General features: G+C 39.1%; 1 protein-coding gene across 2 annotated transcripts; it reads left to right on the top strand.

Annotated features, from left to right (window-relative positions):
* Positions 1 to 1,251: 1,251 nt before the first annotated feature.
* On the top strand, positions 1,252 to 26,274 carry camsap3 (calmodulin regulated spectrin-associated protein family, member 3). 2 transcript variants are annotated; one of them, XM_039611405.1, is made up of 17 exons: positions 1,252 to 1,754; positions 8,631 to 8,893; positions 15,191 to 15,331; positions 15,561 to 15,647; positions 17,445 to 17,583; positions 17,680 to 17,819; positions 17,915 to 17,999; positions 18,119 to 18,161; positions 18,265 to 18,320; positions 18,612 to 18,648; positions 18,766 to 20,875; positions 20,963 to 21,087; positions 21,353 to 21,639; positions 21,728 to 21,821; positions 23,016 to 23,140; positions 23,235 to 23,353; positions 23,888 to 26,274. In XM_039611405.1, the coding sequence occupies exons 1-17, from the start codon at positions 1,622 to 1,624 to the stop codon at positions 24,185 to 24,187; spliced, it is 4,284 nt and encodes a 1,427-aa protein (XP_039467339.1). In that variant the 5' UTR covers positions 1,252 to 1,621; the 3' UTR covers positions 24,188 to 26,274. The 2 variants fall into 2 exon arrangements, with proteins under 2 accessions (XP_039467339.1, XP_031599351.2); XM_031743491.2 differs by having other exon boundaries at positions 18,576 to 18,648.
* Positions 26,275 to 26,422: the final 148 nt, after the last annotated feature.

Below are 26,422 nucleotides of genomic sequence, written 5' to 3'. Positions count from 1 at the left end.
TTTGCTACCATCTCATCCAAAGAGTTAAACATACTGAGTTGGGGAAAAGGTTGTGACTGGGAATTATTGTTTCTTTTATAATTAGATTAAAATAGCTGAGAGGTAATCCTCTTACAAAGTTACTGCAGTCGAGAACTTGAAGGGCTTTTGGAACGAACATCATATGATGAGGCACTCTTAAGATTTGTTTTCCAGTGTGGATGGCAGCAGAAAACACGGGTTTAAAAACAGATGGAAATGAAATCCCTCGAGTCTCATTATAAACATCCAACAAAACAATTTTTCCAGAATGAATTATACCTCTTTTTCTTTTAGAAACTTCTTACATAGTCTGCCAGTATCTGTGCCCTGTTCCAGTCTTTGTGTTTTGTGTGCCAGTTGTTTAAAGAGGTAATAGGGTTAACATCACCATACTGTATCTACTGCGGTAGCTCTTTGTAAGGCAATGGTTATTTAATGAGAACTTAATATAGCTTTTCATGGAGTTTAATATGGTTTTCGTTACTTTCACATGTTAATGGACAATTGAGGGGAACAAGTAAAAGAGTAATACAAATACCTTTACTAATTTAACCTACCTTAGATTCTTTGTTTGCTATATTTGTTTTCTATCCGTCTGCATAATATATAGATATGTATGTTCAGAGCAGATTTAGCAAAACGTATTTTGATTAATTAACAGCTAAAAGTCCATAATGTTCTCTGCGTTCTGTCTGCAATAGGCCAAGAGTTGGCCCACTGCAGTGGTGGATATATTGACCAAGATCATACGCGTGATGTAGTTTATGACTAATACAGTCTAATACATACAAGTTAAAACCCCAAATATTTACAGAAATTGTCACATAATCAAGACATTGATGACAATACAGAAACTGAAGGTAGAGTACAGCTCAGAGAGGTCAGAGAGGTGTGTGTGTTTGTGTAGGCTACATTTTTTCTGATACCAGTCGAGTTATGGTACTAATTCAAAATTTAAGACAGTACTTTTAGATTGTATTGTTCACATTTTAAAATATTTTAAATCAATAAGTTATAGTTAATCTACATGTTTTTTCGAAGGTTACTGGTGACTTTCTCGCTCAAAAGGTGTCATTTCATCCACCCACTTGTGTGCGAGCAGATGCACCTGTAGCAAAAGCGCCGCCACACCTCTACCTGCTGTATCATAAACACTGAGGTCCCGCCCATATTGTTAAAGCTTATTTTCTATTGGACGGTGGAGTGGACGAGCGATTCCACTGTGGAGCACCTGGTAGTCAGTCATCAGCGGGACGAAAGCGTACGTACGTACAGTGAGCTGACAACACGGCAATGCGGACGAAGAAGGGCAAAAACGAGGGGAATAGTCCGGTTTATAATAGCCCAGCCGGTCGGGGCTTTAGTTGGTGTTAAGGCAAAATTAAGCCAGGACTTCGTCTTCGAAACCTCCGACAAAAGGACCTTAGTTTGGTTTGGAAGTAGCTTCGGAGCGGATATTTCCCTGCAAAACCCTGAACCACATCCGTATTCCCAGCCCCGGTCGTATGGAATCGTCTGCTCTAAGAATGATCGCTTGAATATTTTTATACTGTATCCTTTTTTCCCCCCCATCACCGCTTCCCATTTTTACAGACTCGCTATGGTGGACTCCCCTACCATGAGGAAGACTTTTGTGGTCCCAGACATAAAATCATTGGATTTGTATGATTGTACTAAATCAAAAATATGCGCAAGTGTCGGATGGCTGCTGGCAAAGTCCTACGGCAGCACAGGTAGGTTTTAGTTCACACGGCAGGCCTGAATGTTATGCGTAAAGGTTGTGTTAAGACCATTTGTTGTCCACTAATGTGTTTATGTTGTGTTTAACAGTGTAGCGAAAACCGGTATGCATGTAGGGGAACTGCAGTGTGTGTAGTTCAGCGATTTTCAGCACAAAGAGGCGCATATGAGCAGAGGAGCAATGCATCGTATGCATTTTTTGACACTGACACATGTCATTTGTTCTCACTCAATGGGTGGGCACATTTGGAGGTATGTGTGTCACAGAAACGGCCTCCTCCTCTAGGCCTTATCACGCTAGCCCATTTTGTCGCATTTCTAGCCACCAGGCTTCAGTCAGAAATTGCAGGCTAGCTGCTGGGGATGTTTTTAATCCGGTTACACAGACAGGGCACACGGGGCGTATGTTTTTCCAGTATCTTTCTTTCTCCTAGTGATGGTGACAGCCCGCAGTACCCACAGTAAACGCTGGTTACTGCTTCATGTTATTTGGATCAAAAGCAGACCATAGCTCATTGTGCGCTCAGAGAATAGACTACCAGTGCTCTTGTGCCTTATTATCAGGGGGTTTCTTTCCGTGTCCTTAGTCAGCAAATTTCAAGAAGCAGCCGGGAGAAGCTTTGTAGCACAAAACGCAAACCAAAACATGTTTTCTGTACTTCACACGTAGCCTATCATAAGAATTTGTTTTGTCTTATTTTCTTGAGGCATCTCGTCAGCTTTGACCCTGAGGTGATAGCATGGCTCTTTGTTTGAGCACTCACTGGTGAAGATTAGACCTTATGAAGCAGACATCCGATGAGCCTTGTAAAGAAAAGGCCTTGATTGCTTTATTTTCTCAAAAGTAGCCTACACATAATGCCATAATGTGGTTATAAAAAAACAAAAGACAAACTTATTACTATACTAATACAAGGATCATACATTCTTGGATCTTTTGATGTTAAAGGGTTTTTTGTTTTGTTTTTTTAAAATACAGGCATTCCTTTTTCTTTTTTTTTTATCCTGAAATAGGTGTGAGCAGAATTTAGTTTAACTTTAGCAACATGAGTTGTTTGTTTCATAATTTCAGGCAGGTCCCAGGTTTAGGACTCTGGGCTGCAGCTTATGTGTACTCTGTTAAGCACCTCAACCACACCCTATGGTCAAAGTCACTCCATGCCAAGCTGCAGGAATGTAAGGACAAACACTGTTATGATGTGGAGGTTTTCTCTTTATCAAGTTCAATAGCCCTGCTGATGGTAATTTTTTTTTTGTGAAGCTGGGTGACATCATCTTGTCCCTTACTAGAAACCTAGCTCATTAGGACAACACAGAGCCCAGCAGGAGCCAGACAGTCATCTGGTCATGAGCTTTTTTAGGTCAGTTAGTCTATAGATAACAATGGGTGGCATTTTTAATTCCAGTCTCTGCAAAAATGGAATAATGAATAACAAATAACATGGATAACAAAGTAGTGTTTACATTGCGTTTCATATTTAGTTAGATTATTTGCTAAAAAGCTAATGTTTAACTAATTAAGGAAACCAATAACCACTTATTGAGATAAAATTTTAAAAAAAAATCTAGTATAAAATCAGCATCAGCGGTAGTGATATGGATGGAATGAAATATTTGTGTTTGCATAACAAATGTTTCAAGCATGGCAGCACAATTTCCACAATGAAGTTTCCTACAAGATAGTTTCACTTTTGCCACAAGCAAACCCCTACGGTTAAGTTCACCATCTTCAGTCAAGATTTTTCAAAATTTCAAGACTTCAGTCGTGTAATGTGCAAAACATTGTCTCAGTGGTCACCACTGTTTTTCACTTCCCAGTTAAAATAGTTTTTTAGATGTTGAAATATTGGGCTGCCATGATGATTTCGCTGTCTCCTTTAACCAAGGGAACATGGACCTTATGTTTTAACAGGGAAGGAGCCTGCAGGCTGTAACTCCTCATTCTAGTAATGGACAACTCACAGTAGCTACACAGTATCTTTTCAATACGCTCTGCTCTACTTAGGGACATTTGGCTATCAGCATTATTTTTTTTAATATCCATCATTACTGGTGATTTGATTAGGTTGCCACTTCTTTACATAGAACTTTCTCCTATTTGATACCAAAATGGACATTTTGTAATACTTGTAGGGAAACATGCCTGTGAGTGTTGTAAAATATAATGTGTATTTTCTGAATCATGTTTAGAATGTGGTTAAAAAGTAATCCAACCAAAATCTAATCTCTAAGTATCTCTAAGTAGTTTGCTTGTGAGGTAAAATGTTATTTTTCTTCCTGTATAGTACACTTTAACTATATCTATATTGTATATATGTATACATGCTTGCATACTAAATATACATATGAGGGTATTTAATGTATGAGAGACTTGGGATCTTTTTTTTTTTTTTAAATGCATTGACTTATTATTTATGTCTAACATTTTCCATGCAGGGTTTAAAAAAAAAAAAAGTTAGCCATGAATGTAATTAATTATTTACCCTTGAAGTCCTTGAAGTTGTCATGAGAAGTGAGTTTCCAGATCTGAGCATGACTCAAGCTGGAATGGGACAAGAAACTCGATTTACCTGTTGAGGCTTAAGAAATACTTAATCTTATAGTGACAAGTCCAAGGGCATGGCATTTGTGCATTCTGTTATTCAGGTTTCCTTCTAATCATTGCCAACGTGAATTATCTGTGTTTGTTTTCCATATCAGAATAACAGGAAAACAGACTATGCTCCTGCTTAAATATTGTCTTTTATGTCCAACAATCTCTTGTTGGAGTCATCCTATGTTTTCTTTTCATAGCAATAAAACCAAACCACCTCACACTTTGACCCACTCTTACCATTACAGTAGCATGTTACCTTCACATAGCTACAAAGTTGCTGGACCATACTGAAATCCTGTTTGACTGATTACTCATCCTTTTCCAATCATTGTAACCATGGTGAGTCAGCAAGGGAGAAGGACCTGAGGAGGATGTTGGCTTGCTTTTAATGTTTACTCTAACGGTTGGGATTCCTGTTGACTATATGTTAAACTTTTCGTAGCAAACACATTGATATAGTTAACGAGTGTGTTTCACAATAAAATGATACAACTTGGTAAATCGCCATGCTATGCAGGGATCTCAAAGGTCCAAGGAAATTTTAGAATAGGACAGACACATTTGGTTCTATTGGGGAAACTTTTCCAAGCGGGACCCAGTCTTTCAGCATTATACTGTTAAATGCCAAAACAGCTCAAATATTATTAAGACTTTCTCTCTTTAAAATGTACTTCTCTGTACACTTGCCGTTTAATGCAGTTTAAGCTTGTGCTATAGCAAAGTGTTGCCCATGTGATAGGATATACAGGCCTGGTAGAGGGAGCTACTGGTGATGATGTGGTGCTTGATGTATAGTGCAGAAAGTATCCTTTTTACAATAGCGATCAAATAGTACAATATTATTTCAGAAAGGGTTTAGGATAAGATCTCTTTGTTGAAGATGCCAATAATAAATAATACAGCTCAGATAAGGTAGTGGCATTAGCATTTTACACACAACGAGGGGTCACGTGTGGGGTAGAATGGTACCATGGCCCCTCTCACCACTGCTTGATTTTGGGGCAGCAAAACAGTACCTGCTTTGTTCCAAAAATGAGAGCATATAATCGCCTGTTTGATACTTCACCACATGATGAAGATGTTATTGTATAATTTTCAATGAAGGATTTAAAAGTTAAAAACACTTGCATTATTATAACACATATAATGCTGAATTAAGATACAAGAATTGTAATTTTGATCGGCTTTCATTTACTGCCTAAAGATTACATGGAGAAATTTCATAATTTAAGCTTCCTTCAATCTATAGTCTTCTTTGTGTTGGATCGCTTTTAAATAAATGTCACTTAGAGTTCCAGAAAGGCTCCCATGAGAAACCTGAACATTTACATAGTCATATCCAGCAGGTTGACATTCATTGTGCTAAAGCTTACACACCAGTGTAAAGTGACAATTGGTGGATTGTGGATTTCTTTGCTTGGTTGTACAGGTGTTGTACAGTTATTTTATTTTCAACTTTAATTTATATATTTTATCTTATTCTTTCCCAGTTAAATTTACCCTTCATTCTAATTTGTTGTTGTACAGTTATTTCATTTTTAACTTAATTTTTATTTTATTCCTTCCTAGTTAAATTTACCCTTTTAATTTTCATATTTATTTCCTATCCTATTCATAGTCTTTCTTTTTTTTTCTTTAGGTCACGAGCAGTTGTCTAAGCATTTCACTGCATATCGTACTGTGTATGACTGTGTATGTGACAAATAAAATTTGAAATTTGAATTTGGTTCAAATCAGTTTGGATTTCCACCTAGCAAGTGAGGTGGAGAGTTTGTATTGTTCAGTGTGTGATTACTGTAGGACAAGTGCAGCATGGCTGTGAAATGACCAGCATGCTAGCTCAAATAGTCAATGAGGTAGAGGGACATGTGGTTCCTGTTATCAGCAGGCTATCAAACGATACAGGTCAGTACAGATGATATCTAGCACAGCTGAACTGACTTTTAACCACATTAGCAAGTTCTATAAATCTTACTGCATATTTTAATAACTTGGCCAGATTTACCTAAGAAAAAATAAATACTCGTCACTAAAATAGTGCTTTGATCTTTAAGTTTGTAACACTGTTTTCAATGTATTCTGTAGTCCCAGTTTGGAAACTAAGACATTTGGGTTAACAAAAGCACAGACCTGCTGAAGGATTAAGAATCGCAGCCAAAATCACAAATTGCTTGAATGGCTTTTCCTAACAACCGTTCCTCTAGGTTACCATCTATGATAATGTGTTTAGAAGCTTTGCACACATTTGACTTTTGCCTTCTTACTCAAACCAGTAGATAAGCATTGACCCCATGAACTGTAAAAGTGACAAAGGTAGTTGCTCCTGCTTATGCAAACAAAACAAGCACATGTTTTTAATCTAAATATTCCCCTGGCAGGCACTGATGTTAATATAACTGCGGCATCACAATGCAAGGCTTGGTTACAAGTATTCCAGTTCGTCATGCTTTTTGTTACCTTGTATTACTTTTAGTTTTTAAATCGGGTGTGTGCTTTACTAGGTAATTGTTGCTATTTTTGCTGTGCATGTGCATAGTTTTCGGGACCTGTATAATAATTTGAAGCTGCAGTTTTCTAGCCACTTTGTTTCTGATATGTGTCACACAAAGTGATCATTCATGGACAGACTGTGTCATAGGGAAATCATTCTTTTATCGATCTTTCCTATCTCACTCAGTTGTGGCATTTGCATCCTACTTTGCCTTCTGGGATATTTTTTTTTCTCGTTTACCTTTTTGTCTTTTACACATTGCAGTGGAATTTTTTTTCTTTTACATATACAATGCACCTATGTGACCCAAGATGATTTGTTTTTACAGCACTAAAGTAGGCACTCCAGTTTTGGCACCTGGGAGTATTTACAACAGCATGAACCATGTGGCATGACTGATCATATTGTGTGGCAACTATAGTCATCATAGGGTGAGACAAAGGGAACAGGGCATTGATTAAAGGAGGCGGCTTTTGTTTCTACAGCTGATGTCAATGGATCCATTACATGATTATATAATGATACAGCAGTCTAGTGACACCTCCCTTGTAATAATCCCTTTGTTCTTCTGTTGTGTATAGTCTAAGGCTCTCAAACACACACACACAAACACAAGGTTTTGCTTTCTTTTTGCAGACATACTGCTTGCATTTAAGCAAGTCAACTTTTTTGTCCAAGTACCTTTGAAACAGCAAGTCACATGTTTGTTTATGGTTGCACACAGAAACTGGCTGTTAGGTTTGCTGCAGAGAAACCAGTTTCAAAGGGGGTGTGTCAAGTTTGTGTTTTTAGGGTAAACGTAAAAAAAGACAGATCATGATAACACACTAATTTGTGCACTAGTGTTGAAGGCTCAGATTTTTGTGTTTTGCTGTTGTCATCATATTTAATCTTTATTTTCACATTGGATGAGAGGGTATAGCCGGTGGGTTTTATGGGCGGCACAGTGGTCGTGCAGTTAGCACTGTCGCTTCATAAAAAAAAAGATACCTGGTTTGAACCCTGGTTGGGGCCTTTCTGTGGGGAGTTTACATGTTTGTTCTCCTTGTGCCTGCTTGGGTCTCCTCTGGGTACTCTGGCTTCCTACCAAAATCCAAAGATGTGCATGTTGGGTTAATTGGTTATTCTCTGGACTTGGATAAGAGGGAGATAAAGTGCTTAAAGTGTATAGAATAATGGTATTAAATTCAATGCTAATTTTGGTAAGTGAAAAACAAACAGAACAAAATGCTGAAGCGACTGAATGTTGAATAAGACAAAACAATATCCCCGTACAGTCGTTGTGAACATCAACATTGTCTATAGACATACTTTAAACCAGGAATAAACATGTTTATAGTTGTACAAGGCAAATCGTACTTGTGGACATCTCGCTTTGGACTTTACAGACTGAAAAATAGATGTTTCTAGTTTTGAAAAGTCAAACCAGTGCAGAAATGCCTCAAACCTGCATTATTTAATATAGTACCATTACTCATGGGGTAACAAATTGAAGTCCGTTCGTAAAGAAGTCTATGAGAGACTTCTTTACCTCCCTTGCTTTTAAACCTCAGTAAACTCGTTCCTGATAAGTTCATAGGCTTAAATGTTAGTGTATGCTTTACTGTGTGACTGACCAGTCACTAGCACACATTGTCCCTTGGTTTCACTGTTAGATCTGTTATGTCTGGTCTGGTATACTTTGTATGCTCTGGCAATATTGTTGCACACATGTCTGTAATAGAACCACTACTAAAAACTTTTTTTTTAACCGTTTGTGTCTTTTCTTTCTTCTCTCTGTAGAAAATGTCCCTGCAGAGCTGCGTGACCCTTTCTACTGTGACCAGTATGAACAGGAGCACCTTAAACCCCCAGTAACACGCCTCCTGCAGTCATCAGAGCTCTACTGTCGCACTTACAGCATATTACTGGGTAGTACTGCAACTGAGGCTCAGCCAAAAGATAATGTCACCCTGCTGCAGCTTCTAACTCAGAGAGGCGTAGTTGCCAAAGACCAGGACACAACAGTGACTGATGCTGACCTCCGACATAAACCCATCAAAATGGTAAAATGATGAAACTGTCTGGGTGATGGGGAGGCTGCAAAGCTTATGTCTATTATCCCTGGGATTCTTCTTGTTAGACCAGATTCTCTGCTATGCAGAACTCTGTAGAAAAGCAAATGGGTTCAAGTTCACTTGGTTTCTGATATAGGGCCATGTTTATGCTTTGATTCTAGGGATTAAAGGGCATCAAAAAGACCCCCTACTCATTCAGCCCTTCCCCCACTCCCCTGTGCTGCCCAAGCTCATCCCAGAGGATGAGTGGATCCAGCTGCTAGGACAAGAGCAGTCATGGTCACATGAGGAATAACCACTTTACTTTAAGGGTGTGTGTGTGTGAGAGAGAGATGATCTAGATACAATAGATGGTTCAGATCAGAATAATAGCTAAACAGTTTTGATGAAACAGTAGCTGTTGTGTGTTAAGAGAATACTCTGGGTTGGCTGTGTGAGTCAAATCAAGAGAAACAGGTTTATCCTCTTAGCTCTTGACAATAGATTTCCTTCTCGCTTTCTTTCTTCCTGCTTGCTTAGTTCTTGTTCAAACATAATATAGTCATGTATTCTTCAATGTGCATAAAAAAACTGGAGCTGGCTGATATGTTTTTGCTAAAACTACAGGCTGAAATAAGGGGAAGTCTTTTTATTTAAGGTAATATGCATTTCTTTTCTGCCCCAGCTGGCACATCAACTTTCAAATTTAAAGTAGTCTTCCCTTTTTACAGATTATTATCCTTCTCGTGGAATGGTATACAATGAAAATTCCCCAGCCATCTTGGTTTACGTACACACATGCTGTTTTTGAAAGCTAAGCAGGGACTCTCCAAGGATTAGTAAGGAAAATGGTATCATCTTAGGTGAATGCTGGTTGCTTCACTGTTCTGTTTGCTGGCCAAAGGAGCAGGTACTTCCCTGCTGGTGGCACAGTTGTAATGAGAACCTCAGGTTTTTGCTTGAAATGGGCTTATGCATTGTTTTGTTTTGTTTTTCTCAGCAATACTGCTGAGAATTTGAGTCCTCATTAAGAGTAGAACCTGATAAAAATCCAAATTTAGATGTCATGTTGTTGAACAGATGCACCTATAAATCTGACCCAATTAATGTGAATGCTGTCTTTTTTTTTTTGCGAGATAAGTGGTTTTTAAAGATAAAGATAAAAGATACAAAGCAAGATGAATAATGGTAAAAACAGAACCATCCTCTAAAGGGGCTTTGCTAATTTATTTTTACATAGTATTTTTCCTACTTATGCTCTGGTGAAAGCTTTAATGAGATAAAAGAAAGAATAAATAGTGTCACATGCACCTTCACTTGTACCGACTCTGAGATCACATAGTTGTTATATCAGATTAGTGAAGGACTTTCTTTTATAAACATGCTTGCTCTTTGCAGGTTTTCTGACATCACCTGCAACAATACCGGTACCTTGATCTGACATCACACATTCTGATGATTATGATGATAATTTAATGTCAAAAATCTTAAAATTGTATTTTTTTCCACTTGTAATCACTGCAATAATGGCTACGGTTATGATTTCTACTGGGATTATTAGATCCAGTAATAACTGCCTAATGACACATGCCTCTTTCATGTATCACGATGCTGTAGTTTCTGAGCACACAAATGTCTCAGCTTGCCTGCCATGTATCTTAGCTCTGAATGAGGTTTCCAGGTCAGGAAATGGTACCTCTTAACTGTAAATCCTAAATTTGTTATTTGGCTGTTACTGTTAATGCTGCATTTGCTGTTTTGCTCCTTTAGTGTATGAGCTTTCCAGTAGCTGTTTGGCTTCTCTTTGGGCTTGTCGCCACTGACTGGCACTGCAGCTACAGTGTGGCAAGCAATGAAAGTGGGTCATGCTGCAGCAATAGAAGGATGGGGCATCATTGTGGGTCTTGGCCAGTAAACGGCTTTGCAGCAGCAATCTGCTGCAGGACTGCTGAATATTAAAGCTTCACATATTTGAGTCAGACAAGGTAGATGACATGCTACCTGTATTTAAAAGCATGTTGAGTCATGCTTGTAGCTGACTGCACACTGGTGCCTGTTAATCTGCAAAGCCATCAACTGTTAATGACTTTTTACACTGTTATTGGTAAATCACACAACTTCATATTATTGCTGCTGTTTGCTAATCAGTGTGTTTGCTAATCGTGTAAATCCAGCGTTGCAGGTTCATCATAAGTCGTAAGGACACATTGGGTGCTGGCTTGAGTTCATGCATCAGCACTGGATTAGAATGCCACTGACCTAATCAAAGTAGGGCAAAAAGCTAACAGATGATTAAAGATAAAAGCTAACCTAATGCATACAGAACTGTAAGGTATCAATTATTCTCTCATCCCATTTTAAATCCATAGACATTAATATGGAGTTGGAGCCATTTGCAGCTATAATAAGTTTCACTATTCTAGAAAGGTTTCTACAAGATTTTGAGTTGTTTGTGAGAATATTCAGAGGAGCATTTGTGAGCTCAGACACTGTTGTTGGGTGAGGGAGTCTGGTCAATGTTCTAATTCATGCTAAGGGTGTTTGAGGTTGAGGTCTGTACGGCCCAGTCAAGTTATTCAACAACAAACCCATCCGGCCATGCCTTTATGGACTTTGCTTTGTATACTGGCAACAGTCATGCTGGAATATAAAGGGGCCTTTCCCAAACTGTTCTCAAGAAGTTGGAAAAATTGTCCAACATGTTTTGGTAACTGAAGCATTAGATTTCCCTTCACTGCTCCAGAGTCCAGTGGTGAGATAGTATTAATGTGTCTATGCTAGATGGGGGAATTGTAACACAAAAAAACCTACTTAGACTTCCTTGGAATTGGGTTCAAATCCTGCAGCCGCCTCCCCATTACTTTTGTCCTATTTGTAATGAATTATGTCTCCTACTGCTAACTGTTCTTCTGGTCCACTACTTCTGATGGTGGCCCAGCCCCCATCGCTCCTCAGATTGGGGATAAAGATCTTTGAAGATTAGAGATAATCTGCCATGCAGACTGAGTGCAATCATCCACTATCGCATGACATGCCAGAGATGACCACTGACTCACCAGGCACCTAACCTACCTCGCAATATGAAACAAATTTAACCAATTTGTTTCTGTAACAATAGATTCTAATTCTAATCTGTATGTAATATTACTATAGATACTGGGTTAAGTGTTGATTCCCACAGTGCTAAAGTAAGTCATGTAGCTATAACGCTGCTAAACCTCTTCCTGGTCTCCTGTTGGTTTTGGATGGCAGTGACACTTTGTCTTAAATCATAGTGCTGTGTTGGCAGCTTTTCTGGTCAAGTGAGCATCATTCAGGAGCTTAACTGAAATTAGATGTGGCAGACTATCTGAAACACTAACCATCATCTTCCACATTTATTCTGCTTTGGGCTTCGGTTGATTGATAACTAATGTGTAGTAATGAAACTTGTTTACAGTATACAAAATGACTTTTTTATGCAGCCTTTCTATACTTGCTTAGGTATACAGTTCATATACATATGGATGTTCATAGTATAACCTCTTTCTAAAATCCCTTTCTGGGCCCCAGCCCTGCCTGATCCCCTATTTTTCCCCATCAGGAGGCACCAAGCAGGGTAGGGAATGGGGTTAAGTCATATTTCAGACGTAATCAGATTTTGCCCTCATCATAATCTCACTTAATGCTTAACAAGATGCCTTTTGCATTCTTTTTTTTATCTGAGGTACATACATAGACATGCAAACAGAGTTTCCAAATAATCCCATAAAATTCCATGTTGATGGGGTTAATTTGTGGCCTATTAATTTTTTGTCTGTGTGTCACATTGGTTTAAGGGGCATGGATGTTTGTTTGGTTTTTTTTGGAGAGAGAGCCAGGACTAAGCCAGGAGCAGAGAGCAGTGCTGCAGTCAGGCTTGTACTGAGATGCATTATGGGTCAGCTGGTTGGTTGTTATGGTGATCTGGCAGGCTCTGTGCTGTGTATTTGAGTTGCTCCTCTCATTAGGGAGACTTGTGATTTAGCTTAGTGAGCTCTCCTGGGTCTGCAATGGGAAATCCACTAGCAGCACCCCCTCCTTTATCTCCTTTCATTCTCCCCTTTTTTGCCATGAATTACCCTCTGAATAATTACTGTAAGCATAACATCGGAGTCAGCCACTCTCACTAGTTCTGTCATGCATTTCTTCGTTTTCTCTCAGTCATCTTCTTTTCACACTGTGGCAATAGCTCCAACCTATGATTACACCCTTTGTGGCTAAAAGCAAAAATGTTATATCATTTTGCTTTCATGGCAGAGCATAGTTACTGGCAAAATTTAGTGGTTGTTAGGAAAATACAAGTGAACCAATGCTTATCAATATTCCAATATTTTATGATTTAAAAAAATGTATAATATGTAATCTTACATGATGATGATAATAATATAATTGATGTTTAACGCAGTGGACATTTTTGTTTGGCTCACATGGACTCATTCATGCAAAAAAATATTAAATATATAATCAAATTTTTTTTCCCCAATTCTTACAATGGTGGAATGATCAGTACCAAGTAATTATATTCTGAATCTCTATTCATTTTGCTTTTTGTAGGAATATTTATTGCTTTGATGTTTCAGCCCTACAGTCCCTGTATTAGGCAGGACACACAAAAGCAGTCACACTAGTGCTGGCAACAGTGGTTGGCAAGCAGGTCACTCAGGGCCACACTGCTCACAGAGACAGACTACAGCACATCCAGAGAGCTTTGACCAATATTATCTGGCAAGCTTTTGCTGGCATACCCCACCCAGCATGCCTGCCCAGGCACTGTATGTGTTCAGGTCAGCACTTTACATCAGGGATCAGTAGACGGATATGCACACAGCTGGACTGCCCCTGCCCCCCATCTGGGGCTACACAAGAGTTTAAGAGGAAAAGAATCTCTGAAGTTGTAAGTAGTGAAAGGTGGCAGGCACTGATTTGCACATATTAAGCTCAAAATTGTTGACAAGATTTTGAAGGAATGGCCCCAAAGTATGTTTTCAATCGGCCTTTTGCCTCTCTGCTAGCCTGACTTAAATATTGTAACAAGCCTCTTGTTGCAGTTACCTATTAATAGAGAGATTGGAACCCAACTGTACTGATGAAAGGCAATTTAAAAGGATATAGATAAATAAAAAAGGATCATACATGTTTTGAATTTGTTTACAAGTGTTTAACTTATTGCATATGAGAAGCTAGCAGAAAGAGAGTGCTGCTGGCAGTGCATTACTCACTCAGAGTGACAAGAAAGGGCGAGAGAAAGGTGGCCACAGTGGCACATTCTAAAACTGAACAAATTTACATTATTATTTGTATAAACAAAGTAGAACTAATATTCTGAACAATTATGAATATAGTGTGAATTGCATAAATTTAAAAATTGTTCAACTATTATCATTTGCAGCAGTAACAAGGTTGACTATAGGATAGTGTTGTACTCTTTGCTTTGCTCTGTTTGTACTGTAGGGTACAAACAGAGCACAACGTCTAATAAGTTAACAGGTTTATAGAGTTAAAGGGTTCACTCTAGCTGAGCTGATAATGTTACTGGAACATTTTAACAGGCTTTGCCTATAAGACAGAACACTGTTAATGTGTTTTATCTATTAGCCAGAGCTCTGTAATGGTCTTGTTTAAGCAGGTAACTTAAAACTGTGATTATTAAATACATTTAAGTACTTTTTTTTTCTTCTTCTTTTTTTGCTTGATTGTATTTGAGTGGGGAAAATCAAGGTTTTATAACCATTTTGTGTGGCAAAAATACATTCGGTCACAAGCACCTGTTTCTTAAAGAGAATGGTGTTCTTTGTTACGCTTCCTGGTGATCTAGTTACAACACCTCATTTTGTCCTGCAGTCTCTCACACATGAGTCATACAGAACCATTTCACTGTGCAAAAGAGAGAGGGAAATGGCTCAAAGAAGGCAAATAAAGGGAAAGCAGGTAAGGAATGGCAATCTTGCAGACCATGTGTTCACCTGCTACAGGTCCAGTGCCTCTTTAATGATTTAATGAGGGCATAAACATGAGTCCAAAGGTCACCCACATCTACTGGTGTGTGCGTGCTTACTTGTTGAGAGCTGTTGTTAGTTTCTGCTGACTCATAACTGGCTTCTAGTGACCTCTGGAGGGTGTTTCATGTAAATACTGGCAGTGATGCAGCAATTGTATTTTGCTGTAAGAAGGACCATGCTAGAAAAGGATCCAACATTACCGTCTTAACTGTAATTGATTGATGCTGCCCAGGGTCATTGCCCTTCACTTCCTTTTTTTTTTTTCTCCCCATGTGATTTGGTGAAGAGTGCTCATCTGGCAGTGATAGATGCCTTGATGGCTGTGGGAGCCATGGAGACAGTGACTGCGGTGAAGACATGTAGTTCTGCTGAGCTCCTGGGAAAAGCAGCCAGCTGGGAAGATGCTCTGCTTCACTGGGTTAATGAGGTAAGCAGCAGGCCAGAGAAAACAATGTCTTTTCAGAAACACACCTATTTTCTTTCAGAAGATGTTCTTGGTTCAACATTTGTATGAGCACTAAGTTAGTAGATTAACTAGTGACTGATGAACTGTAATTCTCTAAACTACTTTGTTTTTTTAATGCTTATTTCTGATTTTGTGAGCACACGGTACAAAAGAATGTGGAAATGATTTTGTCTTATCAAAATGCTATTAGTTGAACCAGAATCTGAGAGAACGTACTGAAGGAGCCCAGAATGACTTGTCTGAGACCATTACAGACCCCCAACCTGTTCAACCATCAGTGAGTATTGCATTAAATATTCAGTGTATTGTCACTGTTATTGTATTGTTATTTCTATCCAGAAATGGGTGATATTCTTGATGGGATTATGCAATCGGGGCAGGTCTGTTTTGTTTTGTTTTTTAGGGGGGAAACAGGGTGTAGCCAGCCAGTTTTTGCAATTTTAATGACGTCAGTTGCTGTTGCAAATCAGGTGGAGTCAGGTGTAGCTTGGCACAACATTCTAGACTGGTTTTTGTGGCACTAATCCAGAATTATCAGTTGGTGTGGCTCTGCTTCTATAATGAGCAATTACGTGTGCTCTGCTCAAACCTTTAAGTTGCAGTGGGTGAAAGTGAATGAGGTATCTAAGAAATGGAAGGAAGAACTTTTTTGTTTTACACAAAAAATGCACAACACAAGAAAATGTATATTTGTGACACACAAATGCTGTAAAATCGTAGAAATAATATATTGCCAGTGTGCAAACATTGTAGGTTACATAATAAAAAAAATACATTTTAAATTTTAAAAGATTAAATTCAGTAGTTTGCCTCATCCTCTGCATATTTGATAAGAGCTTTTTGTTCAATAAAAAAAAAGTTTACATGAAAAATATCATGCTTTGTCCAGTCAGAACAAAACCTTCCAGCTGCTACATTAGTATTCAGAAACTTTCACCCTGTTTTGGAGACAAAAGAAATATAAATTTTAAAAGAAGCTCATTTTTGTTTTTGCTTCCTATTCCTACTTCCTTACTATATCAATCCCTACAAATCTTGGTTGATATATTAAAACAAGTACAAGGTGGGCATTGCTTTTTCAAGAAGGCTGTCTTGCTATTTCGAGTAAATAAAGTAGTCACAGCCCTTTCTGTTTTTCTAGTTCTTCCACTCTAGGCTTAATATGTCTCCCTGTACTCCTGTTCTCCATTTCCTCCTATTTCCTGTCTCTCCCCCGCCCCAATCTGACAGTGTCCTACTCGCTGGTACTGGAAACTTGTTCCTGTAAGTTCCCTCCTTTCCTCTGCTTCCTCCCCTTGTCCCTCCATCCTTCCAGTGTCTTCATCAAATTTATCAGCAAATATCTGATGGTCAGGTTTGTTTGTTTCTTCCCCAAATGTGATGTGAGAATGCATTGTGCATCACATCCTAGTAAGCATTAAATTGCACTTAACAGCATAAGTGTGATAGATTTGGGCTGTGACAATAGCTCTAAACACATTGTTTGTGGACACGTGTGGTGCATGAATAACAGTCTTTTTTTTTTTTTTTGTAACTGATCATCTGAAACTGCCATGTTCAAGTTTTTCTCAAGTGTGTGGCAAAGATGTCTGTATGTGTTTATGAGAGTAACAGAAAGGCTTCTAATCCACTGGTTCATTGCCACAGTGGGGTGTTTTGTCTGTATACTATAGTTGTACCTGAAACATTTTCTCTCTTTCTGAGATCTAATCTCTTTCTTTCATTTTGTCTCCTGAGACCTTCACTTGACCCACTTTTTCTGAAGAAAAAAAACCCCTTTCTTTCTGCTCCAATTCAGTCACTCCCTCTGCATCTTCAATTTGTTCACATTTGCGCTCTCCTTTTCACATCGGTTTAGCATGACCTTCCTTTATTTCATTTGTTGCTTTTCATTCTGTAATCCCTTTTTATTATTGTGTATCACTGTGTGTCTGCTTAGGAGCATTTACCTATGTTTGATAAACCTGATGGTTGATGGCATGAACTAATATGTGAAATGTATAAAATTACATTCAACATTGTGTGTGATTTTTGTCTTCTTTTCTTTGTCTTTTTTTTTTTTTATTTTTTTTAGCTCCGCTATAGGAAGGATAAAATTCAGTCCAAACTAAAGCCCGTTTTTCCAGTAGTGAATGAAGTTAAAGACCTGTCCAGTGGATGTGCTGTTGCTGCCGTCATACATTACTATTGCCCTGGCCTGCTGAGACTTGAAGGTACCAACAAACATTCTAACAGAATGCTGTAAAATGACCTTTTAGAACCTGAGACATTTGTGACAATTACATTTTTTTTCCTCATCTCTCTGTTAGATGTTTGTATGAAGGATTCCATGTCTGTAGCAGATAGCCTGTACAACCTGCAATTCATCCGTGAATTTTGTGACAGCTGTCTAAAGAGCTGCTGTCACTTGGCACTGGAGGACATGCTATATACACCACATGAACTTCAGGTACTTTCACAGTCTGGATCACTGATGAACAAAAAATATATTCACACAAATTCTGTGTTATCTTCTGAGTGCTTGATTTATTTTCTGGGATTTAGATTAACTTGCTGAGCTTCCTGTCAGAACTGCTTAGCTGGTTTGAAGTACAAAGACCAGAATTTGTACAGCCAATAGATACGTTAAGTAAGTCTCACTGATTTGTGGTCCTTTCTAAATATTATTTAACATTAACATATATTTCATATATATCATACATAATTGATATATTTTAAAAAGTCTGTTTGTGGCTTTTCTTTTGTCAGACGAATCTACACCAGTAACACCAAGCAGCTTGAGTGATAACAGGTACAGAAGCTTTCCCGGGTGTGATTTTGCTGTTGTAGTAGACTAAGGACAATGCATTATTTAGACAATACACTCGTTTAAGTGAAGTATTTGTGCTTTGCAGTACCTCCCCCTCTATATTCAAGAAGCCTTTCCTCCCGATTTCCTCTTCTGCATCAGGTAAGATGAAGACTATGGTCAGCCATCATTATATTTAGCTACATAATCATTTTACAATGTGGTTCACTTATTTCCTTCAATCCATGTTTGTCTTTTAGTTGTGTTTTGTGCTGTTTGATAGTCTTGTTTTCTTATTTGGATAGACATTCGAAACTTTTTGTAAATGTTTTCCCTTTAATTTCTGTGTTCCATTTTTTTGCATCCCGGTGTTGTTTGCATGCCTTTACATGTCTGTGTATGTCCCATTGTACTCAGGATCTTTGACTCAGTCTACCTCAATGTCTCATATAGAAGGAGCTGGAAAGACATGGAGCAAGAAACCTCTGAGGTAGGACTAGCATATTCTGGACTGATTTAAGGGTTTTATTAATTTTTTTTTAGTGTGCTCATGCTTGCGTTTTCCTTTTTGTTTTGTCTGTTTTTTTTTTTTTTCTTGTTTTTTAAGCCGGCCTTTGTCAGCAGTATCCTTCAGCATTCCTTTTGGGCTAGACAGCGACGTAGACATTGTGATGGGCAACCCTGTAATAACCCGCTCTATGAGCTCAGATCAGCTGAACCCAGCTGGTCAAAATATGGCAAGGGTGCCCTACACCCCTCCCGAAGACCTCAGTCATTTGCTTAGCAAACCTTCTGGACCTAATGGTCCACAGAGAGCATCCTGGGCCACCCAGACTCCCACTGTTCCTAAGTTGGCAGAGGAGAATGACCTCGGGACAAGTGAAACAGGAGAGCTGCCTACAATTGAAGAGGCTCTTCAAATTATTCACAATGAAAGCAAAATGGAGCCTCGTTTACACCCTGATGGTGCTCCTGATGGCTTCTACCTCCACTCTCCTGATGATCCTGCTAGTTCTCGCTATAATGGCAATTTACCACCAATCAGCTCCTCTGCACCAACCCGCTCAGGAATGATGTATCGGCCTACAGGAGAGTCCAGCGAATCCACTCGCACTAGAAACACTTCTGAATGTTCACGAGATGATGACTCAGTTTTGAGAGACGGTAGTGTGGATTCAGATGCATCAGAAGACATGCCTAAAGCCCAGTCCACTCCATCAACACCCGGTGCTGCAGGTGGTGCTGCTATTAGAGGTGGTAAGGAGGTTCCTGACAGTGGTGTGAAGATGACCAGTTTTGCAGAACGGAAAAAGAAACAGATTACTGATTCTCCAAAATCTAGTGATTCTCCTCAGATGACCACATGGGCACAGAAGTCTGAAGAAAGCCCCAGCAAGAGCCCACAGCTGAATAATGAGATGTCGGAGTTGGGGGCTCGGCTTGAAGAAAAGCGCAAAGCCATCGAAGCTCAGAAGAAACGCATTGAGGCCATTTTTGCAAAGCATAGGCAGAGACTAGGAAAGAGTGCCTTTCTGCAGTTAAAGAAAGAGCAACGTGAGGATGAAGGTGAGGGGAAAGGAGAGGATGGCCAGGTCAGTACCTCATTCACAGAAGAAGACCTCTCTCGCTTGACACTTGAAGAGCGGCTAGCACGAATCGAATTGGAAGAGCAACAGGAACAAGATGAAGAGCACCCCACAGTGGAAGATGAGGGTAATGTTAAAAGAGGACTTGCGCTCAACAAGCAGGTCAAAGAAAAGGCAGGTACACCAGGAGAGAAGCACCATGGGACACCTGCTGAGAAAGTGGTTGCTCCTTTAGGGGACTATAACAACGCAGTGTCCAAGCTAACTGCAGCTCTTAGCTCCCTGCAAAGTGACATGCAACGACTGACTGAGCAGCAAAATCAGCTAATGAAGAAAAAAACGTCACCTTCCAATAACAAGTCTTGGGTTATTCCAGCCAGCCCTAAAACCTCCACCTCAGCCCCTCCTCCTGCACGCCTGTCTCGAGAAACCACTCGAGATTTAAATTCTGCCTCCTCTTCTCCGTCTCCATCACGCAAAATCACAAACCACACCACTTCTCCTAAATCTCCTCATGTGCATCGAAGAGCCCAGTCTGTACCTCCTAAAAGCCCAAAACACAGTCGTCCATCAGACACTAAATTCCCCTCCCTGTCGAGGGTTCTTACTCCACCTACAAATGTAGACCGCATCCCCCATCTTCGTCGTGTAAATCCCTGGCAATCTCAAGTACAGACTTCATCCTCATTCTCCATTGGTGACTCCGGTAGCCTAGATGAGCTGCGCTCATCAGGACCAACTCCTGTGCCAACAACTACACTGACCCCAATACCAACTTCTACCCCAACTCCAGGTCCTGGTGCAGATGATGGCCTGTCAGAAGTAGGCTCCAATGATGGACAAAGTATATTTAGTATGGACCTTGAGGTTGGGTCCAATCATGGTCCATTGACTAGAAAAGAAGGGGTTGCAGGAGGGGGCTACAGCTCTGGTGCTCCATCCGAATGTTCTTTTGAGAGTGATGCACCTGCAGGGATGTTGAATGGCAAACGCAGTAGCCTGATAGAGATCTCACTGTCTGCCTTGGGAGGAGATGGTGAGGAGGATGACCAAGTGCCTGATGCTCTCTCTGACTCAATGAGTGACCTCACAGAGGCAGAGAATAAAGCAGCAGTTGGTTTCTTTTTCAAGGTTGGTGGCTGACACATATTTTCACAGTATATATCTGCATAGAAAGTTTGCTATAATGGGTGTGCATTCATCCCTTTTTATTATTAGGATAACAAAGATCGACCGGAGGATGAAATGGCTCAGCGAAAAGCAGCTTTTCTTGAAAAACAGCAGAAGAGAACAGAAGAGATGAAAAGACGAAAACTTGAGCAGGAAAAAGAAAAAGAATCAAAGTGAGACCAGTTTCTGTTTAAAAAAACAAAAAAAAAAAAAAAACTGCATTTATAACAAGTTAAAGAAGGGAAGCACTGAATATCTTTAACTTAATCATTTTTAAAAAAATTTTAAGCAGCCAAAGGGTGCTCATAATTTGGATTTAATAATTTATTGTTCTGTGTTTTATGACTTGAATTGTTGCTATTACTAATCCCATAATTCAGTCTTGTTGCATTTCAAAATATTGCGTTACACATTAAAGGTCTTACACTTCATTTTTAGCAAGCCCCAGTGGATGATCATTGAAGGCTGGGGGAATAAAAATGAGGACAGACCACAGACCCCAGGCACTCCTCCCAAAACCCCACCAGCAGAAGGCACTCCTCAACGTAGAGGAGACTTCACTAAGCAGGAATATGAGAGGAGACAGCAATTGAAGATCATGGAAGACTTGGACAAGGTTCTGAAGCAGAAACCCACTACAGTGCGTGGTGTCAAGAAGCAGAGACCTAAGACTATGTTCAGAGATGACTCTGTGCTCTCTCAGAGCCCTGTCAAAGGTTTCATGGGTAAGTAGTTCTGACATTAACCGATAAAATTCCCAGCTTTTGTATTCTCTCTTCCTATGCTCACATGTACAATATTTCCTACTTGTAGGCACTAAGCTCAACAAGGTATACTCCCATTCATCCATGAACCTGTCCTCCATGGCTAATGACTCTGGCGGTATGACTGTCAGGAAGTCGCCCAGGTAACCTGCAAATCGATAATGACTTGATGTATTTTCTTTTTTTAAATGCTTAAAAAGTGGGAAGCACAGAATTTAGCCTGAAACATCGAAATTTAGCCTGTGTTTAAAGTCTCCACTCCAAACTATATACCAGTTTTTAAATTGTGTTGATAGGCCAAGTAAAAAAAAAAAGCAATGGTTTTTTTTTTCTGAATACTACCGTCACATTTAGTGCGAGAAGAAAAACGCAATCGAAAAATAATATTGCAACACGTGACATTAGGTTGTTTAGGAAGAGGAGAAAGTTTTAGGAGTGACTGTGGTGAGTGAGAGCGAGTGATATCGATAGCAAGTTTTGAGAGTTGAGAAATTTGTGACGTTTAGCATGTTTGGAGTGTAGTTAGTGTGTAGTGTGGTCTTTTGTTTTGTTTTGTGTGTCAAAATAATGAGTGCACTGTTGAATGTCACATTTGCTAGCCAAAAAGCCACGAAAGGTAGATTGAAATGTAAACGCTGTCTCCAGGTGGAAAACAGGAGGAATGTTGACAGGTCTGCAGGTTTTATCCCTCTGATGTGCTCCTCTCTTTTGTAGTGGATATAAACTTTTTTTTTTTCTTTGAATTTCACAAATAATTTGTGTGGCACCTTATTGTTCTGTAATTTTATTGTTAGAAATAGTTTTAAATGGTTGTACAAAAAAACACCTGAGGCATTGCATGCATTTTTAGGTAAATAGTTGCACATAGCTTTGCTGTTTGTACATAATTTCTGTTTGCATTTCAAGTTATGAAAATGATTTGTTTAACATGTTTCTAGCTTTTCCAGTGAAAACTTTTACCTACTCTGATTTTATTATTTTTGTGTGATTATTTTTTTTTTTTTTTTTTTTTTTGATCATTTGTGTTAATACAGTAAGTCAAAATGAAAAAAAAAAATGACTGTAGATTTAGACATGTGAGGTTGTGCTGAAAAGAATGATATCAAATAAGGCAAGGTTATTAGTTTTTAAAGGTGAAATATTAAGGTAAAAACAAAAGTAGTGAAAAACGGCCAATGTAACCTTGGACCCCCGAGGGTTAAAGTTTAAAATATTTAATAAGTGGATGTTCTTGTATCATTGACACCAACTATAGATGCTGTGTTGTCTGTGTTATCAGGTGCAAATGAACATAAAGCCTCGAGATCTAAAAAATGCTGCTTGTCTTATCTCTCTAGTCGTTCACACTCTCCTGCCCGATCACGGGGAAGGTCCCCAGGACGAATTGGTGTTCAGAATGGAGAGAAGGACTGGGAGACTGGCTCCGCTATTTCCTCCCCTGCTTCTATCCCAGAATATACAGGTCAGTTATAATTTCCACACAAAAAATTGTAAAAATGAATCCTGCAAGCATTGTTTTGTTTGCTTTATAGCATTAGAAATGTTGTGTTTTGCAGGACCAAAGCTGTACAAGGAGCCTAGCTTTAAGTCCAACAAGTTCATCATCCATAATGCTATCACTCGTTGCTGCCTGGCTGGGAAGGTCAATGAACCACAGAAAAACAAGATTGTAGAGGTAAACCATCCCGCTGTGTCAGAGTCCAACAAAAAGATACACCCTAACTAGGTTATGTAACGCACTTAAAGCCAGGTTTATGCATTTTTGCGTTTGGGTTGTCCCAGACAAAAGCTGCTCAACATGAAAGAACTATAGTGATTTCTTAACTTCCAACCAAAAGGCTGTCTGGGAAAAATTCTGATAGTATCAGAAATTTAAAATGACCATCTCACAATGTGACTGCTGCCTTGACCTATTTGCCAACAATTCAACATACAGTGATGCACAGATCATTTTGTGAAAAAATAAAACAAACTGAAGATTGAGTTAAAACATACGAAGCAATATGTTTGAGGTGGCAAGGAAAGCTGTGGCGGCAAAACCTTTGTGTAATATGACTACCAGCTGTTGTTATGAATGCCCTAAGGTGAATGTAGCATGTAAAAATAAGTTGGTATTATCATCACACAACCTGCATGCATCAAACCTAACGTCCTCCCCAAGTTGATTAGGTCCATATACTTATTATTTTCTCTATATCTCCCTTTTCAGGAAATGGAGAAAAGCACAGCCAATCACTTTCTTATCCTCTTCAGAGATTCCAGCTGCCAATTCAGAGCGGTTTACACCATGAACCCTGAAACCGATGAGATGGCACGGCTAACTGGCATTGGCCCGCGAGTCATCACACTTGATATGGTTGAGTCCATTTACAAGTACAGCTCAGACCGCAAGCAGTTCACCGTCATCCCGTCCAAAACCATGTCCATGAGTGTTGACGCTTTCACCATCCCTGGCCATTTTTGGCAAAAGCGCCCAGGAACTCCCAAAAAGCTTGGCACTCCCAAATAAAGACTTACCCAATATAGGTATAGGTGCTTTTCAGGGAATCCATTCCCAACTTGACTTTTCATTTCCCTTGATTTTGGCCAGTGTGGCAGTTGAGATTGTTATTCAGTTAGAATAACAGAAAACAGATTGACTGACTTTGGACAGCTGTCCACGTGGAGCCCAAGGATAATCCAGTCAACACTACATGCTAAGAGAATGGGCCAAGCACCCACTCAATCAGCCAATGTGCTTAGAATAGTTTATCTCTGGCTTTACCTGGTCTACCTAGATTGTAATATAATGCAACTGATTCAGGATAACAACCCCTCTCCCCGCCCCGCCCTCCTTCCCTCCTCCCCTCCTCCCCTCCTCATGCCTTGCCTTACCCTGCCATGCCTGAGTCATTTTTGCGACTCTAAGGTAAGAAAGAAAAAGAGAGGACAACCACACTGCCTTTGCCTGCAAAACAGTACTTAGGGCACGAGTAGTTCCCACCCCTCTCAGTTCTGCTTGCATTTGCCTTTTCTACTTCTAGGGCTCACTCTTTCCACTCTGCTGAAACAAGTGTCTAAGGTCTCAGTTTTGATTGGAGACTTCAGCTGAAAATTGATAGCAGGTAACACTGCTCCCAATGAATGTAGGGCACACACTAACCATTCATTCCATTCAGGGGTGTTTTCACTGTTTGAATCTATTATAGTGAGTGGTCCTTCTGCACTGGTAGTGGCTGCTGTCATTGTCAGTGGACTTCCAGACCTAGGAAATGCTTGTGCCACATAGTTTTTGAACTCCATTCAATCTCTCAGCTGTAGACATCTGGATGTTTTTTTTTTTTTTTGTTTTTGTTTTTTTATACCATTTGCCATGTTTTTGCTGGACAAAATTATTCACTCTTTGAGAACTAAAAGAAAAATGAAATTCATGTGACTTTTTCCCTAGTAGCTCGCTTTTTTCATTTTCAACACGTGATGAATTGAAATGTTATCTGAGCTTATCTTGAAAAATAAACCTGGAAACATGAAGGAGGGCTTTATCATGTTTATCTTGGATACAGCTCTTTGTGAGAATGATAATCAATGATAATTTAATATATACTGAATGCTAATTAATTTGATTTTTTTTGACAATGATTTGTAAAAAGTTGACCTTTGTAAGCTATGAATAAGCTAGCCTGCTGCAAAGTATAAGTGAGATGTATGTTTGAGTCGCGAATGAGTGAATGAGAATGAATAGAATTTGAAACAGTTTGTCTTGGGATTAATAAATCCTTTAGGTCACTACGAGTCTTGTTTCCTATTATTTTATTTCCCTGTTTATGTGTCTTGGCATATAAACAGTAGGTTTTCTTGATGAAGGATCATTCCGGACTGTAACAGCCCTCATCTACCCCACACAGTCTCTAGAGACTCCATGTGCAACTGGAGGAATGTAAAATGCCAAACTGCTTTTTGTCCACACTTCTAAGACCTTGGAATTGCTTGTTATGAGGTCAATATCACTACAAAAACCTGTGGTGAATTAGCCCTCTATCTTTTTTTTTTTTTTTTTTTTTTTTCAGCTGTCCCGTCAACAGCTATTGCGGTTCAGCTGTCTCTCTTTTTTTTTTTTCAAACCACTGCCTGGAAGAAATGTGTTTTTGAATGAGATTCCATTACAGATATAAAATAATGTTGAACAGTGATTAGGAAATAAATGATAAAATTGTGTGTGAGGAGTAGTGCAAATGGAATTGGTGGACTTTTGTATTTATGTGTTTGTTAAAATTAGTATGTGGTAGTTAACAGCCTTTTTTATTTTCTTGATTCAGTGCAATTTCACCCCTAGAAATCCCCTTATCATTGAGAGGTGTATTTATTTGCTTTAATTTAGATGGTGCATTTGATGTTTAGTTTCAGGTTATCCTTTTTTTTTTTTTTCTAGGTTTTTTTTCTTTTTCTTTTTTTTGGTTTAGGTTATAAGTCATGTATTCATTTCATAGAAGTTGTCATAACATTGGTTTTCTTCCCCTTGTTTTTGGATCTGTGCCAGCACACTATAAATGTTCATTTCATAAACTGACTATCCTTGGCAACTTGACCAGATGAATAAAATCCATTTTAAATCATCTACATCTTGTTTTTCATCTGCATGTTTCTTTCCCACATTCATTTTTTTTTTTTTTTTGGTAGTACTTGGAGCAGTAATTATTGAAAAATATGTTACAGGTGAAATCGTCTGGAAAGAGGTTTCCTTGCAGTGAGTAAGAAAATAACACCA

This window comes from Oreochromis aureus, linkage group 4 (assembly GCF_013358895.1).
Source record: "Oreochromis aureus strain Israel breed Guangdong linkage group 4, ZZ_aureus, whole genome shotgun sequence".
NCBI lineage: Eukaryota > Metazoa > Chordata > Actinopteri > Cichliformes > Cichlidae > Oreochromis > Oreochromis aureus.
Note: the sequence above shows the minus strand (reverse complement) of the source record. Positions and strands in the feature narration are given on the sequence as shown.

Bases quoted from the DNA above. Each gene is read 5' to 3' on its own strand.
- camsap3 (XM_031743491.2), top strand. From the start codon at position 1,622: ATGGTGGACTCCCCTACCATGAGGAAGACTTTTGTGGTCCCAGACATA. The intron at 8,894-15,190 runs GTAAAATGATGA...GATTTGGTGAAG, and splicing joins GACATAAACCCATCAAAATG to AGTGCTCATCTGGCAGTGAT. The intron at 18,321-18,575 runs GTAAGATGAAGA...CATTGTACTCAG, and splicing joins GATTTCCTCTTCTGCATCAG to GATCTTTGACTCAGTCTACC.